This window comes from Octopus bimaculoides, chromosome 2 (assembly GCF_046866305.1).
Source record: "Octopus bimaculoides isolate indiv1 chromosome 2, ASM4686630v1, whole genome shotgun sequence".
NCBI lineage: Eukaryota > Metazoa > Mollusca > Cephalopoda > Octopoda > Octopodidae > Octopus > Octopus bimaculoides.
The window spans coordinates 111703940-111720871 of record NC_142929.1 but is presented as its reverse complement, the minus strand read 5'-3'; the positions used below and the strand labels follow the sequence as shown (position 1 = coordinate 111720871).

The 16932-nt window shown below is 33.6% G+C and overlaps 1 protein-coding gene across 4 annotated transcripts in view; it reads left to right on the top strand.

The window, feature by feature from the left end:
• LOC106884310 (protein FAM193A) overlaps positions 1-16932 on the top strand; it is a 78434-nt gene that overhangs the window by 23314 nt on the left and 38188 nt on the right. For all 4 annotated transcript variants that reach the window (XM_089347500.1, XM_052978607.2, XM_052978608.2 and 1 more), the window contains exon 2: positions 12601-12739. In XM_089347500.1, the coding sequence (XP_089203626.1) occupies positions 12601-12739 (139 nt within the window). The remainder of the gene's footprint in view (positions 1-12600; positions 12740-16932) is intronic.

Genomic DNA, 16932 nt, shown 5'->3' with positions numbered 1-16932 from the left:
AAAATATCGATAGAATAAGTACTAGGCTTACAAAGAATAAGTCCTGGGGTCGATTTGCTCGACTAAAGGTGGTGTTCCAGCATGGCCACAGTCACATGACTGAAACAAATATAAAAAAAAAAAAAAAAGAAAAGAGATTAGCAGGATGGATAAGTTAGCAAACCGTTAAGTGATACAATAGATATTGTACAAAAGTTGATTTAAGAGGCAGAGATCAGGATGAATAATTTAGTAGTTCAGATGGTGATCAGTCCAAATTCTGTCTATACTCAGGGATTCTTCTATCTTCTTAGTGGCTTAAGTTTGTTTACATGGCTTAATCTATTTGTATATTTTAAGAATTACTGAAAACTTAAATGCAAGCATGAAAAATCATGAGAGAACTCAAAAAAAGTGATGTCCTGTTCAGTATTTAAGCAAGAAGCAGTACTACTTTGACAGTGTAATCAGTCTAAAATATTTAGGCATTTCAGCTTGGTGAATGGGAAGCACTATTTGTAATTAAATATCTTATTTTAACAGTTCACATAAAAAGACTTGGTTGCATTGTCAAGTCACTTTGTTATCTAGGTGACCTCAACTGTATTGGTGTAGAAGGTTGGAGTTGGCATGGCTAATTATAGCTGGAAAGAATTTAGTTCTTCTGTCTGCTCTCTTTCACTTTTTGTTTTCCTTAATCTTTTATGTCCATTTCTCTATTCTGACATGGTTTGAATACTTGCATGACTTGCTAGTGACATATCTTTCATAATACTAGCCATTCAACCTTGAAGTGAGTATATGTATTTTTAGTTTGGCTGATCATTGTGAGATATTGTTTGAACTCATTTCTTTACTGAATTTAGTGTTTCTACATCATAGACATTGTTTTCAATTTTCCTTCTATACTCTAATATAAAGAATTTGTCATTCATTATCAAATAAATGTACACTGGAGTCCTACCATTTGGTTTTATCAAAACATTGACACTTGTGTTTATTTCTTGTGCCTGTGATCTAATTCAGTGTCTCTTTTAAAATCTCATTTAAAAGTTATTTCTGTGGTTTGTTTTGGTTTATATATATTCTTTTACATATTGAGAAACTATTTTGTTATTTAGAATTATGAAAGATTAATATTATTTTATTGCATTATTTATTTCTGAATGTGTCTATAAAGATGATATAGTTTAGTAATATATATATAGTTTAGCAAAGAATTAACAATCACTGTTATGAGTAATTCAAATGTATTTTGATTTAAGATTTCCAGTGCACTTGTTAAATTTTTCTACTCTAATAATTTTCAATAGCAGGTCAAAGTCCCTTTCAACATATATCATTAGTATTGTCTTCAAAATTTAGTCTGTGACTTATAAACAATCATAAATTACTGTTCTCCCCCATCTCAGAACTGTCCCCCCTCCAAAAAACCCCCAAATTAATCAGTCTGAGTAAGCTTTTGAAACAATAAGGAAGTTATAAAAATGTCACATTTTAGTAATAATAGAAATTAGAGCAAATACATTAAGCAGAATTCTGAGTATTGTGAAATATTCTCTCAGTTCTCATTAGTGCTCATGTTCTAAATTTTGCCACACATTTCACAATCATAAACAGAACATGCTGCAGGTTTAGCTTTTTCATACATCATCTCTTGGTGTATAATGCAGGTCATATTTTAGTAAGGAATGTTCTAAAAAGTAAGTTTTCAAGCTAAGTTGTGGTCTCAATGGCTTTACTGATATTGATGGCACTCTGTCAGTATAAATATCGATTAGTCTACTGAAATCTACTTGTAGATTTTCTATCCATGATTTCACTTTGTCAAATGTAAGACTTAACTTTTGCAGTTTTGGATTTTCTTCAAAAATGATCGAAAGACAAAACTATAGTGTAGGGAGTCAATTATAAACTGATAGGTGAAAAGCTACAGTGGATCGGTACTGGCTGGTCAACTAGATCAGTGCTCCGCAACTGGTATGCCACAGCACACTAGCGTGCCACGAGATGATGCTAGGTGTGCCACTGTGTAACCTGAATATAATTCGTTTCCCTGTATTTTTAGTTATATCTTTAGTTCAGGTGTACTGCTAAATTTTGAAAAGAATATAAATATACTGCAAGTGAAAAATGGTTGTGGAACATTGACCTAGGTCATTAATTGTGTATTGAACAGTTATGGATGAGGGTGCAATGAGTCATTTCTGATCATCCAAAAGTAGTTCATGCACCATAAGTTAGTCCGGCATCCTTTCTTATATATCCAGACTATTAAAATTATTTATTTCATGAATTTTCAGTTTGTTCAGCTGGTATGTTGCTCAGGTTCAGTTTATATCCTTAGTTGATTTTTTTTGCTCTGAAGACACTTCTAACATATGCATTCTATAGTTTATCTTAGTGGAAAGGCTGAGATTGATAGAATTTGTCAAAAATGTTGCTGGTTAGTATAAATTATTACCATTGTATTATCACCACTCCCATGGACTTATTGGTAACCTCCTTCAAACCACTCAAAATAAACAGCCTAGCTTTTGGGGCATAGCTTATATATCTCTGTCACAAACATAATTCTTTTATACTATGCATGAATGTGGAAATATGTAGGAACATTTTACCATATATTCTGAACCTTCAGTGTTGACATTTTTTCCTGGCTTCAAAATTAGGCTGTAGTTCTTGAATTGATGTATTTTTCAAATAAAGGTCTAGAATATTTGAGAATAGAACCTTTCTATCTGACCTAATCCATAGACTTTGGTATTACAATTTCACCCAGCAGAAATAAACTGATGAGTAACAGTAACTATTTACTGGTGTCTTGCATTTATTTTTTATCCTTTCCTCCCTTACACTGCTAGAAAACAATTTTAATGCAAGCAGTTTAATGTTAATATTTCAAATAATAAAATGAAATTGTCAGTGAGGAAAATAATCTTTAATTTTTACTATATGATTAGCAATGCAAGTAAAGAATGTAGCTGGATGTGTTGTGTGACTATATTGATAGAGTTTGTACTTTTGAATTGACCTTAATTTTGCTGTTGTTGAGTCATAATTCTTGGAAAAAATTTTTGTGTAAAACTTGACACACCTTTTGTAGAAAGATTATTTGGCTCAGATATCACAAACTACTTACCTGATTATTTAACCAAATATGCCAAATAGTAATTGTATCATAGTAAATGCATCCCTTGGTCATTTCATTGCAAGATAAAGACATTCGAGTGAGATAGTTGCCAGTGCCACTGGACTGGCTCCTGCGCAGGTGGCACGTAAAATACACCATTTTGAGTGTAGCCGTTGCCAGTACTGCCTGACTGGCCTTCGTGCCGGTGGCATGTAAAAGCACCCACTACACTCTCGGAGTGGTTGGCATTAGGAAGCGCATCCAGCTGTAGAAACTCTGCCAAATCAGATTGGAGCCTAGTGTAGCCATCTGGTTCACCAGTCCTCAGTCAAATTGTCCAACCCATGCTAGCATGGAAAGCTGACGTTAAATGATGATGATGACACATTTACTCTGCAAATAAAAATTTTTAAATAATATTTAGTGATGCATTTACTTTACAGATGGAAAACATGCCAAATTTACCATAATGTATTTGATATGATAACTTTACTAATAAATTATTGGCTCTTGGTGTAATTTACTTTACACTTAAATTATGATTATTAATGGTGATGTAATTACTCACATTGAATTTACCACCTATGAATTTACAGTGAACTGCAATGAATATCAATTGCTTGATTTTGCAGTCAGAAGTATTTTTTTCTGTGAATGATTAGCACTGTTGACTTTCAGGTTTGTTGAAAGTTTCAGTGATGTGAATAAAGTTAAGAGTAGCAGTTAGAAGTAAACTAGGAAATGAATCTAGGTCACATATTCAGTTTGCTTAGAGTTTTAGTATATAATGGTTTGTTGCATTCATTTAAATAGGTTTGTAAAACAATCTTCATGGGTTTTTTTTGGTTTTACTTTGTCGTCTTGTACAATGAGGATGCAATATCTTTCCTTGTACATTTTGATTTTTTCCTGTGAACTCAAACATTCAAATTTAACTTCGTTTAATATGTAGCGATATAAACAATGTAGTAATTATATCATTTATTATATTATTAATATACTAAATCATGATTTATATTATGTAATATTACAAATATAATGAAAATGAAACGATAGAAATTGAAGAAACTCGTGATAATCTGTATCATCAAGTAGTACATACAATAAGCTTATAAGATGGTATAAGTTAGTTTGTTGTAAAGAAGGCTAGATCTGGTGTTTCAAGCAATGTTCATCACCAGAGAATAAAGAGCTCTGAAGCGTCAGACTTATCCACTTTATGACTCTGTGTGTGTGTGTGTGTGTTACATATTCATGCACAAACATTTTGCAGGTATGGCAGAATAGTGATGATATTTTGCAGTCATGAGGGAGAAAGGGCAGATGTCTTCTGTCGTAGCCAGATATTGACTCGAGCTTTATGAGTAAAATTAGGTAGATGGAAACTGTGTGGAAAGTTTATTCAGTGGACTTAATGATTATTTCAAGAGTACATATGTTTAGAATAAGGTTGTGGACTGCAGAATTGTTAGTCTGCTGGGAAAATACTTAGCAGTGCTTTTACGTTCTAAGCTCAAATTCCACTAAGGTTGACTTAGTCTTTCATTCTTTCGGAGTCGATAAAATAAGTACTAGTTGGGCACTGGGGTCAATGTAATCGACTTAACTACTCCTGGCTATAAGTATAAAAATTGCACCCCTCTGCCAAGCCATGTTGAGTCAGCATGACAGAGTAAGCCCATTGAACCAGTATAATCTCAAGCTTAAATTCATAGCTTTCACATCAGAATGTGGTTGGAAGAGAGAAGATGCTGAGGCCCTCATCCTGCAATTGACTGAACATGGGCACTTCAATCCAATCCCAATGTCTGGAATACTCAGCCACTTATACTATAACTCAAAATTCCTTTAACTGATCTGAAAAATTTGTTCATTGAAATCTATGCAAAATCCATCATATATATGTATGTATGTATGCATGTTTGTTCATGTTTATATATTGAGAGATTCCTTTACATTGTAAGATGGCCTTTCTAATGCCAGTGCCTTAGTAAATTCATTCATTCTCTCTGTTAGTATTTGATGATGATAAAGATATTAAGTCACCCATTCCTTACTAAACCAAATATACTGTCTAATTGTATAGTACATTTGAGCCAACTATGTAGTTGTGTTAGCTGCTAGAAATAACAGCCAGATCTCCCTTCTTACTTAGAAAGGATACTTTAGTTGATGTAATTCCACTATGTCTGAAAGTGATGAAATAGTTATGACTGACAGAATCATTAATCTGTTCAGCCAAGGCTAAACAACTATACAGTGACACCAATTGCATTAGTGTTTGGTGTCAGATGTGGGTACTACTCAGCTGTCATCATGCAACCTGATTATCTCTTTTCTCATAAAATGCATTTACAGAACATGTTACGCTAGAGCTGAACATGGTAAGGATGGTGTAAAGCATAAGCAACACGAAACTACTGTCAAGTAATCCTACAGCCTCACTTCCTTTTAGGTTTTGAGTTTCATGATGTCTGCTACTGTCAATTTCTGACTCAATGAAAGGTGGGTTTGATGATGTTGAAATGTTAGTGCAAGAGATGGTTTGGTGTGTCTTGTCAGAAAAAAGTGATAATTGATTTAAATGGGATCATCCCAAGCAAAGTTTAAGTGTGTTGGTAGTGTAGGTAGATGTAAACATAGGATAATAAACTTCATAATATGAGGTGGTATCAAAAGATTTCAGGACCAGTTATGTTTAATAAAAAAATAACTTATTTATCTAAGTTTCAACATCATCTTTGAAATAGTCACCTTGTGCAGCAATACACCAATCCCAGCTTTCCTGCTACTTTTGGAATCCAGCCTGGAAGTTGTTTTCTGTAAACAGGTTGAGGACCTTCTGCAATTTGCTCTGGATCTTGACAGCAGTGTTAATATGGTGACCTTTGAGCTGCATTTCATCTTGGGGAAGAGATGGAAGTCTGCTCGTGTTAAATCTGGTGAATAAGGCAGGTGCAGAAGTGGGAGAGATTGGTGACAGGATGCATTGTTGTATTAAGAATCCAATTCTTCACACTACACAGATCTGGTCACTTTTACCAAATGTTCTCCCTCAAACACTTCAAAATGTTGCAGTAGAACTCTTGATTGACAGCCTGGCTCTGGGGGCATGAATTCTTGATGCACAATACCAAACTTCCGGGGGTGACGCTTATGGCAGGTCTTCCAAATTACTCATTGTCTTCCATGGACATTCTTCCACTTTTAAAGTGCCCGTGCCACTTGATACATTGCATGTGACCCGTTGCCTCATTACCATAAACTTGCCGAAGCATGCTCAATGTCTCTGTAGCAGACTTCTCAAGTTTAATGCAAAATTTCACGTTGGCTTTTTGTTCCTGTCCATGACAAATCGTAGATTACAGCATACACATGATCAGAAAAGCACAAATTTTGCAACTTGTGAAGTACACACAACGATGTCACTTGGCACACTGTGTCATGAAGGTCAATGCTAGCTCTCACTGCATATCAACCATGTGCTGCTATCAGTTGGTGTGCTGCAGAACTTGTCTGGGAGCTATTTGATACTGCCACATAGACAATATACTGGATATTTAGCTACTTAGGCTCTGCAGATGGGATTATTGGATGAAAGAAAGGATCAGTTGTATGAAATATAATGCAGAACACATTAAAAGTAGATGTTAATAATATTGTTATCATTAGCTGGAGAGTTAAACCTTTTTATACAATCACTTGAGGCCACTTCTCGTTTTATGATACAAATTCCGTTTTAAAGTTAAAATGATCTACATTATAACCGTTCTCTTTAATATGTTCCAAACACCAGCTTAATAACAATAGTTATTTTACTAAATTCTTCATTATTTTCAAAATTAATTGAAACAAAAGCAGTGTATTTCAACAGAAACCTGGTAACAAAAGGGTTAATAGTTATATTGATGAGTAATATTATGTTGAATACAGAAGCATGCAAGTTATTGATAAAGAAACAAAGACTCCCGTAGTTATGTGATATACATGATATTACCATTGTTGCACTGATATTAGCCAACCAGTTAGTAATCAACTATTTTGGTAGAAAGGAAAACCAAACTGACTTTCAGTTTGACCAGGAGGAGAGAGAAAGAAATGGTTGTGAAGCCCAAATACTCTGCCTTGTGAAAAATATGATTCACATTGCATAGATTAGTTGGTTGTTGAATTCAAATTGATGAACAAAGAGGGTCTTCTTATGCTGACATCTAATTAGAATGTAACCTGCTGTTTCAATTTGTTGCACACTACTGGAGCAGTGAAATAGTGTAGTAGTTAGGGATATAAAAGTTAATCATTTTGTCTGTAGCCCCCTCCCACCAGTTTTTCTTCAATCATGCTTAAGTTCTGAACAAGATCTTGGGAACATTTATATGCTAATGATCTGATTCTCATTGCAGACTCTGTCAAAGAGCTACAGAAAAGAAAATGCAATTTAAACTTGGAAGAGTAGTGTGGAGCTGGAAAGCTTAAAAGTTAATGTAACAAAGCCATGTGTACTAGTTATTAACAAATGGCACAATAATTCAGTAACATCTGGGAAGTAAATTTGCTAAATATATTGAAATATTGAAGGGAATTTGTTATAGATTTAATAATCAGTATTCTAAGCTAGCAATGGGCACAGGGGTATTGACAGAGGACCAGGGTATTAGAAATGCCAGATGCACTGAAGTAGTTGGCAAGCAGAAGTAACCTTGAAATGAAAACTATAGATTGCTCAAATGGTTCACTAGATGTAGTAGACAGCTTCTGCAATCTATGTAGTATAATTAGTTCTGGAAGTGGTTGTAAGTGCAAGCATAGTAGTTAGAGTAAGAATGGGATAGAAGCAGTTTTAAGTGTTAATTTTGCTGGCAATAAAGCTTTTCTCTCTTTGTGAGTTTGGCAAACTACATGAAGCATGTACAAGAAGTGTAATGTTGTATGGCAGTGTGAGACATATTTAGTGTGGAAGATTGGCAGAGGCAGAAGGGCAGTTACTGGTTAAGTATGAGCTGCTGAATTGCATAACATCGACTTACATAAAGGATAGAATGGAAGTGAGCTGAGAAAGCTGCTGGCCAATTAACAAGTAGATCACTACTGTTGATGAATATGAACCTTGTGTTGAATGTAGGAGGTAGCTGTGGGAAAGGAAAACATGAGAAAATAGTAGTGTGGTCCATGTCTAAGGATCTTTTGGTTTCAATGATGAAGTGACACAGGTTTGAGAGTAGCATTTGTGGTACAATGTACTGCAAACCCTGTCTGACATGGCAGCATTGCCAGAGCTGTCATGTGTCAAACAGAAAAAAAAAACAAACAAACAACCAAAAAAAAAACTGATTACCTATTTTGAATATCTCTGTTTATAACAGAACAATCAAAATAAATCTATTATTCATCTTTAGAAATTTGTCATTAGAAATGTTAAGATATAGTGGTACCCCTGCATAGTCAGAACTTGTACAAGTCCAAATCAATTATATTTTTATAAATAATTTCTTTAGCTATTAACTTCACTTAAACACTGGTTATTTGGTGTCAAAAGTATTGCGACTTGGTCACTGATGTGGTTCCATTTCAAAGAACATTTTTATGTGTTTAATGGTCTTACAGAAGAGTTTTTTTTTTTTTTGAAGTAGGATGATTTTATTTCACTTGATATGACACAAGATATTTCATGTAAATTATGGTATTAGATGTAGTTTTTCATAAGCTATTAGAATTAGGTAAGGTATTTAGGTACAAAAATGCACACTCCAAACAAATTGATTGTAGAATCACTTAGTATAGTAAAAAAAAAAAAAAAAAAGAAAGAAAAATCCAATTCATGCAAATTTAAAATATAGTCTTTTTTAATCACACATCGTCCTTAATAGACCTTTCGTGACCTTCCATTTATTAAGACAATAAGGTACTGTTTAAAGATTTGTTTACTATTTCTAGCAGGTTTAGCAGCAGTTTGGGGGATCCTTTGTTAAATTACACATTCAGTTAAATTGAATTTATAATGTTTATTTACATCTTGTTACATGTATTGAAATGCTATTATATAATGGAACAGTCACACGTCTGGTTTTGATATCGACTTCTAATTTATTTAAATATTTTGTTTTTGATACTCTTATTCCTTTTGCATCTTATTTAATCCAAAGTGTGATTTCTGCTAGTTGAAAATAATTTATATTTGATAGCTTATAAGGTGTACTTCTTTTTTCTACCAACATGTCTCCCAAAACCAACTAACATCTTGTCAGTGTTTGTCTTATTGGCAAGTGGTACTGCAGTGCTTTGACTAATGAACTATGACTCTCTTACAAAACTGCTTTCCAGAGTTATCAGTATTTTCTAAGGTAACAATGCATAATCAGTAGTACTAGTCTGGAGGAAAATAAATGATAAGGCTTGACAATATGTAAACAAAGTAGCAGTCAGTTGAAAAAAAAAAAATATATATATATATATATATTTCAGAAGCTGAATTCAGTCTGTTGATTATTTACTTTCATTTATTCCAATTCAAATGTTCCATAGGATAATGGTAGACACACATTATTTTTCAAAAAAACAAAGGGAAAAGGAGGACAAACTGAATGACATTGGGACATTTTTGCAATAAATATAATGAGCGTATTTCAAATTTTTCTTGTGTATATGTATATACAGGGGTATTCATGCTAAATTTGACAGTTTGTATAAAAGGAAAAGGAAACACATCCCATTTAAAAAAAATAATATCAAACAGATTGTGACTGGGAGATAACAGTTTACCCAAAGTAGGAGCCCTTAGCTTCCACCACAGCCTCAAGATGGCTCTGGAACCTGGTACATCTGTTCCTCACTGTGTCCTTGATAATATCTTCAAACACCTCCTCGATATTGTTCACCAGCTTGGCCTTGGTGTTGCAGGCAGAATAGTTGGTATCTTTCTTAATCATGCTCCACACATAGCAATCCATGCGATTACAATTAGGGTAATTAGAAGGTCAGAAATTGGTGAAGTTATAGAGATTCTTTGACAACTACTTTTGACCCTTCTGAGACCTCCTGCCACATATATAGCCTTCTACTAGTAACTCATCAGCTAGGGTTGACCACAGTCTCCAGCAGCTTCACATAGCTGTCCGAATTGGGCCCAAGGCATTGTTCAAAGATGTGGGCATGATTTCTGCTGTGCAGATGCAATCAGAAAGCCTGCTGTGTCCCTTCCTGTGGGCCACAGTATTGTAGTCTCTATTACAGCTATCCATATCATGTCTTACAACTTTTACAATGCTCACAGAACATTGAGCAGAAGTCATGTTGTTGGCATTTTAATACCTGGTATGAATCATCATGATACAGGTAACTCTTTTCTGATATTCAGATAACTTCCAGTTTTCCATGTCAGCTAAGTTTTTCTCAACTGCAAATTTAATCTTTATGCTCTTCAATGCCATTGACTGTTCTTGAAAAAAGGTAGCATAAAATGTCAAATTTAGCCCGAACATCCTGTGTGTGTGTGTGCACATGCACACACTCACCTGTAATAAGTAAAGTTTTGATAAAACTTCCCCCTTTTTTTTCTTTCAAGTGAAATAGTGTAATGTTAAAGAACTGAGCACATCAGAGTGAGGAAGGCCATAAATGTTAGGCAAAGAATAAGGTCTTAACATTTCTCAAAATGAATTCATGTATTGTTAATTCACTTATCTTAACCCTTTAGTATCCAGATTATTCTGTCAAATATAAAACTTATCCACATCATTTTAAATTAATCACAAATGATCTCATTGTCTAGATTCTGTGCTTCTTTATCATTAGAATGACATTGTAGGTTAGATGTGAGAGGCCAGATCTAGATGGTTTGAGCATAAAACAGATGAAATATTTGGGCTTGATATGGCCAGTTTAAATGCTATAGGGTTAAAGTCATCGAATATGGTGTTTGTTTATTTTCACAAATGCTTAGCAGTAGCCAGGTTTCAGTATTTCAAATATTTGTTTTTGTTGTGTAGCACTTAGCTTGCTATTCTGAAATGAACCATGAGTGTGTTGTTAAAGTGCATCTCCCAAGTTTATCTGTTAATTACTTCTTGTATATGTGTTTTTTTTCTTTTATTTTCTGAGGCCTGCAGTGAAGTAGCTGAATGAATTGGCCTTAAAGAATTGAATTTCATACTTTATTGAAGTGGATATACCATTAATATATGAGGATAAATTCATACAGCTACATACTTCAAACCCACATAAGTTGTGCTTCATTGCGTATTTGAAAGAAATCTGTATAATTGGCCATATGCTGTCTATTCATAAAAAGAATTAGTTGATAAGGATTAATTTGTGTTGCTTTAATCTATTACTGGACACACAGATCTATTTTCTGTTCCAGAAATTGTGTATTTTGGCATACATGTGTCTACATATGAATGTTTATTTGTAAGAAATAATGCTTTGAATTATTCTCAAATTAGGATGATTAAAATATTACTTGTGGAGACATGTATTTTGTATTATAATAAATAATTCCAGAAAGTGAACTCCAGATGAGCCAAATAAGATGACATTGCTTTCATCATTCTAGGGATGATAGTGAAGTACTTCAGTTGATATAATCAACTGTACACACCACCAAAATTTATGGCCTCTCATGCCTGTATTGAATCATTATTAATAATTTACATAATGACAGAGGGCTGACAGACTTGTTAGAGCACCAGATAAAATACTTTGCAGCATTTATTCCTGCTCCTTACATTTTGAGTTCAAATTCTGTTGAAGTCAACTTTACCTTTCATTCTTCCATGGTTGATAAAATAAAATGCTATTAAAGTACTTGGTCCATCTAATTGACTGTGCCTCTTTCTTCTCAAAATTCTGGTCTTATGTCTAAGACAGAAATTATTACTCTCTAAATGATATTAGAATCTAGTACTTTGTAGGTATTAGTATAATGCTTTATATTATTGTAATATAATTTGCATAGCATGAAAATCTTTATGCGTGTTAAATTTCTTATGATTTTAGAGCCTCAATCAAATGTTGGTTCAGGTGAATGAGTTCTTACACAAGGTTCTAAAATTTTAGAAGAATTTTGCACATTTCTCTGCTAGTTTCTAACACATACCTACAATCACTCTTTTTTGCTTATTTTCACACATGCACCCTCTCTCTCCTTCTCTCTTTCTTTCTCTCTTTTTTTTTCTATCACCTGTACTTGCTCTCTTAGATGTACTCTCTCATGTACTTTCCCTTTTGCATGTACTCACACACATATTCTCTCTCTCACACTCTCTCTCACACTCTCTCTCACACTCTCACACACTCTCTCTCTCACACTCTCTCTCTCTCCCACTCTCTCACACACTCTCTCACACTCTCTCTCACACTCTCTCTCACACTCTCTGTCTCACACACTCTCTCTCTCTCTCTGACATGATCTGTGTACTCATGCACTCACACGTCCTCTCATTCATACTCTCTTACTCATTTGAAATTACTTATTTATGTTTTGCTTTTAGGAAATCCAGAAGGAAAATCGGACATTACCGGTGCTGCTAAGTAACAGGGGACTAAATTCTTATATGGATAAGGATAAGTGCCTTTTGTGTAGTTGTGAGAAGCAAGCGTCTTTGCCTCAAGCTGATTGGATGAAATCTGGTAAGTAACATTGTTTGATGAAGTGTCATTTCAAGAAGGTGAGAATAGTTTTATGAATGATGCCTATTGTTTTTATCTCCCTTTTTATCTTTGTTTTCTTTACATCTGTTTCTCCACTGTTTTTGCAAGATTTTGATCTACCTGTTGTTTAGCTTTAGGTTAGTTCTGATCTCTTGTAACAAAAGGCATTTCAAATGTGATCATCCCATCTTTTTAGAGGCATTGAGGATTAAATTATCTGATTTTTTTCTTTTTTTTTCCAGCCATTATAATGTGAACTGAGATAGATTTGTTTGCTATTTCTTGCATTTTGAGTGGCTGCATAGAAACTTCCTTGTTGGCTCATTTAATTCATTTGCTGTAGTTTCTAGTGTTCAAAAAGTATATTTCTATTTTTCTGTTATTAACAACATACAACCACTGGAATTGGGGAAAATATCAGACAAAATATAGCTAAGATGCTGGCAAGGAGTTACGAGTTCATATCTTATTGTTGTCATTGTTTTTTTATTTCTTTACGTTGTCATTGTTTTGTGCATTTGAACAGGGCTGTTTTACTTATTCCTGTTCTTTGACTGAACAAAAAAACTTTATAGTTGAGTGGGTAGTTGTAGGAGAAGGCATCAAGTGGAAAAGGCTATTATTTCAAAGTATGATGATATGAATATGATCTATAGTGAACCAGTTAGATAACCTCTAGGTAGTTGCTACCTACCCTAAATCCCACCTTATCTTAAAAATAGAGTATGTATGTATGTAATATATATATATACATACATGCATACTATGTTTGAGATAAATACAATACAGGATGTCACAGCTTGATCAGAATAGTTCTAGTGCTAAATAACCACCAAATTTATGAACAAGCCAAACAAGTCTTAGACAACACTAAAAAGTTAGTGGGAATATTTATCTCTTTAAAAGAGACAAGATTATTAATAATTTTATGAGTAATTTGGAAGTATACAGAAATTCGATTTGTTTTCCATCATAATCAGCTGTTGCATCTCTTTTTCTATGTCTGTAGTATTTGGGTAGGATACACATAATCACTTTAATCACTATTATCTCTTTAAGGAAAATGTGTTCATTCCCCCTTCACTTTATTATCTTGTAGGTGAAAAAATGATCAACAGGCTAATGTGATGCACTGCCAGTACATATAACATAAGTTCACGTTCCCCAATGATGATTTGATGTATCAGCACACTAACACAATATGTGTGTTTTCAAATTTATAATGTGGAGTTAAGGTACGGTTAAAAGAACTAGTAGTGATGTGGTAGAGTAGTAAAAATTTGAGCATGTAAGTAATATGAGGGAAATTACCAAATGGATAAGTTACTTGGATACCCAATAGATTTGTTGCAAAGTCAGATCTGTATCATTTAATTTTTGTTTGACAGGTACATTTTATTATATGCACCTCTTTTCACCTCTTGTGCATAAGCACTAGATGCTAAGCTTCAGAAACGAGCTAAGTACCAATTTTGATTTACGGTGGCTCATAGGAATATAACATTAATTCTTTCCATAAAATTCTTGACTAGAAACTGTTCAATTGAATGTATGCATTATGTTTTAACTGTGCCAGTTCTTTAGAGTTGTGTTTCTTTTTCCTTTGGTGTTTCTACAATAATTTTTTTTCATGCTCACATAATTGTTTTTATAGCTGAATGCTAACAATCTATAGAAAGCATGGCACCTATTGTTAGTCAAGCTTGCAAATCTGCTGCAGGTGTATAACACAAGGGTTGTACTCAAGATCTTATCGTCAGTAGTCTTACTCCTCTATCATATTGGAAACTCTGTCTTAAAAAATTAAAAATGTGCGTTCTATAAAATGCATAGTTATAAATACAGAACCACGTTGTCAAATATGTTACATACTGTATATTTTTCAGCAACCTCAGTATCTTTTGAATTCTTTTTGCTAGACAAACTAAGTTTACTTATACTGTGTTATACAATAATCCCTTGACTGTTGCGGGTGTTATGTTCCAGAACCCCACCGCAACAGGTGAAAATCTGCGAAGTAGAAACAGTACCATACTTTATATTTTTTAAAATTATTTTCATAATTTGTATATATTTATTTTATTATAAATGCAAAACACCACCACACACTCACCTCCCAAGTTCCATTTTCCATGCAGTATGTGCAGTCTTTGTTTACTCCTCTATGGTACACTACATATTTTCTTTTAATATATTTTAATTAATGTGTTATACTGTGCAGTACTGTATTTTTATTTATTAATTTAAGGTGTGAAAATGCTTATTTTACCACAAAAATAATTAAAATCTTAAAAAAATGTAAATACTTATTGGCTGCAGAAACCCACAATATACTGAGGAGTCCGCAATATAAATTTACATATATTAGCCAAAATATCTGTGATGTACTGAGGGCGCGATAGGTGAACCACAATATGGCGAGTGATTACTATATTTAAAGTTTCTAAACACCTAAATGAAAGCCTGCAGTTCTCCACAGTACCAGTATCTTTGTTAAACTTAATGTTATAAACTGTTGAAGGATTTATGATAGTGTTCCAATTCCCATTCACTGTATTTTTTTTCATTTTCCTGTTGCTTTGTTAGTTACATGCTTTCTTTTCACAGTTTTTCCAACTTAGTTACTCTTTGCCATTTTCACTAAAATAGACAAAGGCAGATACAAAATATTTTGGTATTGGCCACCATTATTTTCAACTTAGATGTAAACAATGGTAGAGTTGGCAGTTGGGAAGAAAATTTGAAGTACAAGAAAATATGTTGGACAGTTGTGTTACTGGATACCAGTGTAGATATGGTGTGTCTAGGTTGTGTTGATGATGCATGTGTATGAAAGATTTGATTGTGGTATTGTCTGCTTAGGAGTTAGTTTGTGGTTAGGGGTAATAGCAACGAAGTAGAGACAGCTGAACTCTAAGGTGTGCCAAGGTTACTAGAATGTGGATTGAAGAGAGTTCTTTTGATACATTGTGATTGAATGATCAAATAAGAAACTTCCACTCCAAGAGATGAGACAAATGGGAGTCCATAGGTTGATAACATAGTAAGGAGATTCTTGTTTCAGACACAATTTAACACTTTACTGATGTCAAGGCTATAACATAACTGTTATTGTGGGTGAGAAACTCCAGGTGTGAGGTGTAACAAAGTAGGTTTCCAGTTTATCTGGCTGTTTTGGTTATTGGGGGATTGAAGGTGAATAAGACTCAAGATGATTAAGGAGTATTTGCTTTCAAATGTTTCAATAACCTTTGAGATTTTAGAAGTGAAGGAATATTTTTTCACTTCTGACAAATACAAAGCTTTTGTTCAAATATTATTAAAGGATACTGACAAAGAGTACAGGAGAATATCTACTTTATACCTATTAGTGGACTTTAGTATTATTGTTTATGGTTTGGTTGTAGATTATTGCTTTTTCATACTGATATAGGTTATTGCTGGTGTTGTACATAAGTATTTTCTAGTTAAGTCTTCCACCTTAAACTTATTTTCTTTGGATTAATGAACCATTACTAATGATAACTGAGATATTAATTAGCTAAAGCTGCATGGACAATTGTTATAGAAGACAAAACTAAGGTAACAGATCAGTTTGTAAAAATACTTTATGCATGACCATGCTTTCAGAGTTTTCATTTTCAAGATTTGGGCTTATGACTCGTAAGGTCAATTAAGTATATATTATTTGAGTATATGAACTAATTAATAGTACATTTTAAAGATTCTTGAGATATATCAGCTCATTGTTTTTCATTCTAGTTTTTGAAGCTTTAACAATTCAGTATTTTGTACTTCATGTACAGATGATGTGTTTCTCAAGAAGTAAGGTTATTGTCTGTGACAGTTACATGACTTTATTTCTCTCTCTCTCTCGTGTTGTTTTCTCTCTACCTTCTTTTACTTTCTTTTCACTCCAAAGTGTCCATTACGTCTGAGTTGGCAAGCTCTTTGCCATTTAATGTGCAAACTACAGAAATACCAGGTTGAGTCAAAAATTTTTCTGTATTTCAAGTTTTAATTAATAGTCGAAAAAATTATTATGGAAAAACATTAATTCATCAAAAAATATGCCATCATATTCTATTGTCTGTTGCCATTGTTGTGCCAGAAGCTCAATTCCATGCTCATACCATTTGGCTGGTTTAGAGGTAAAAAAAACTCCTTCAATC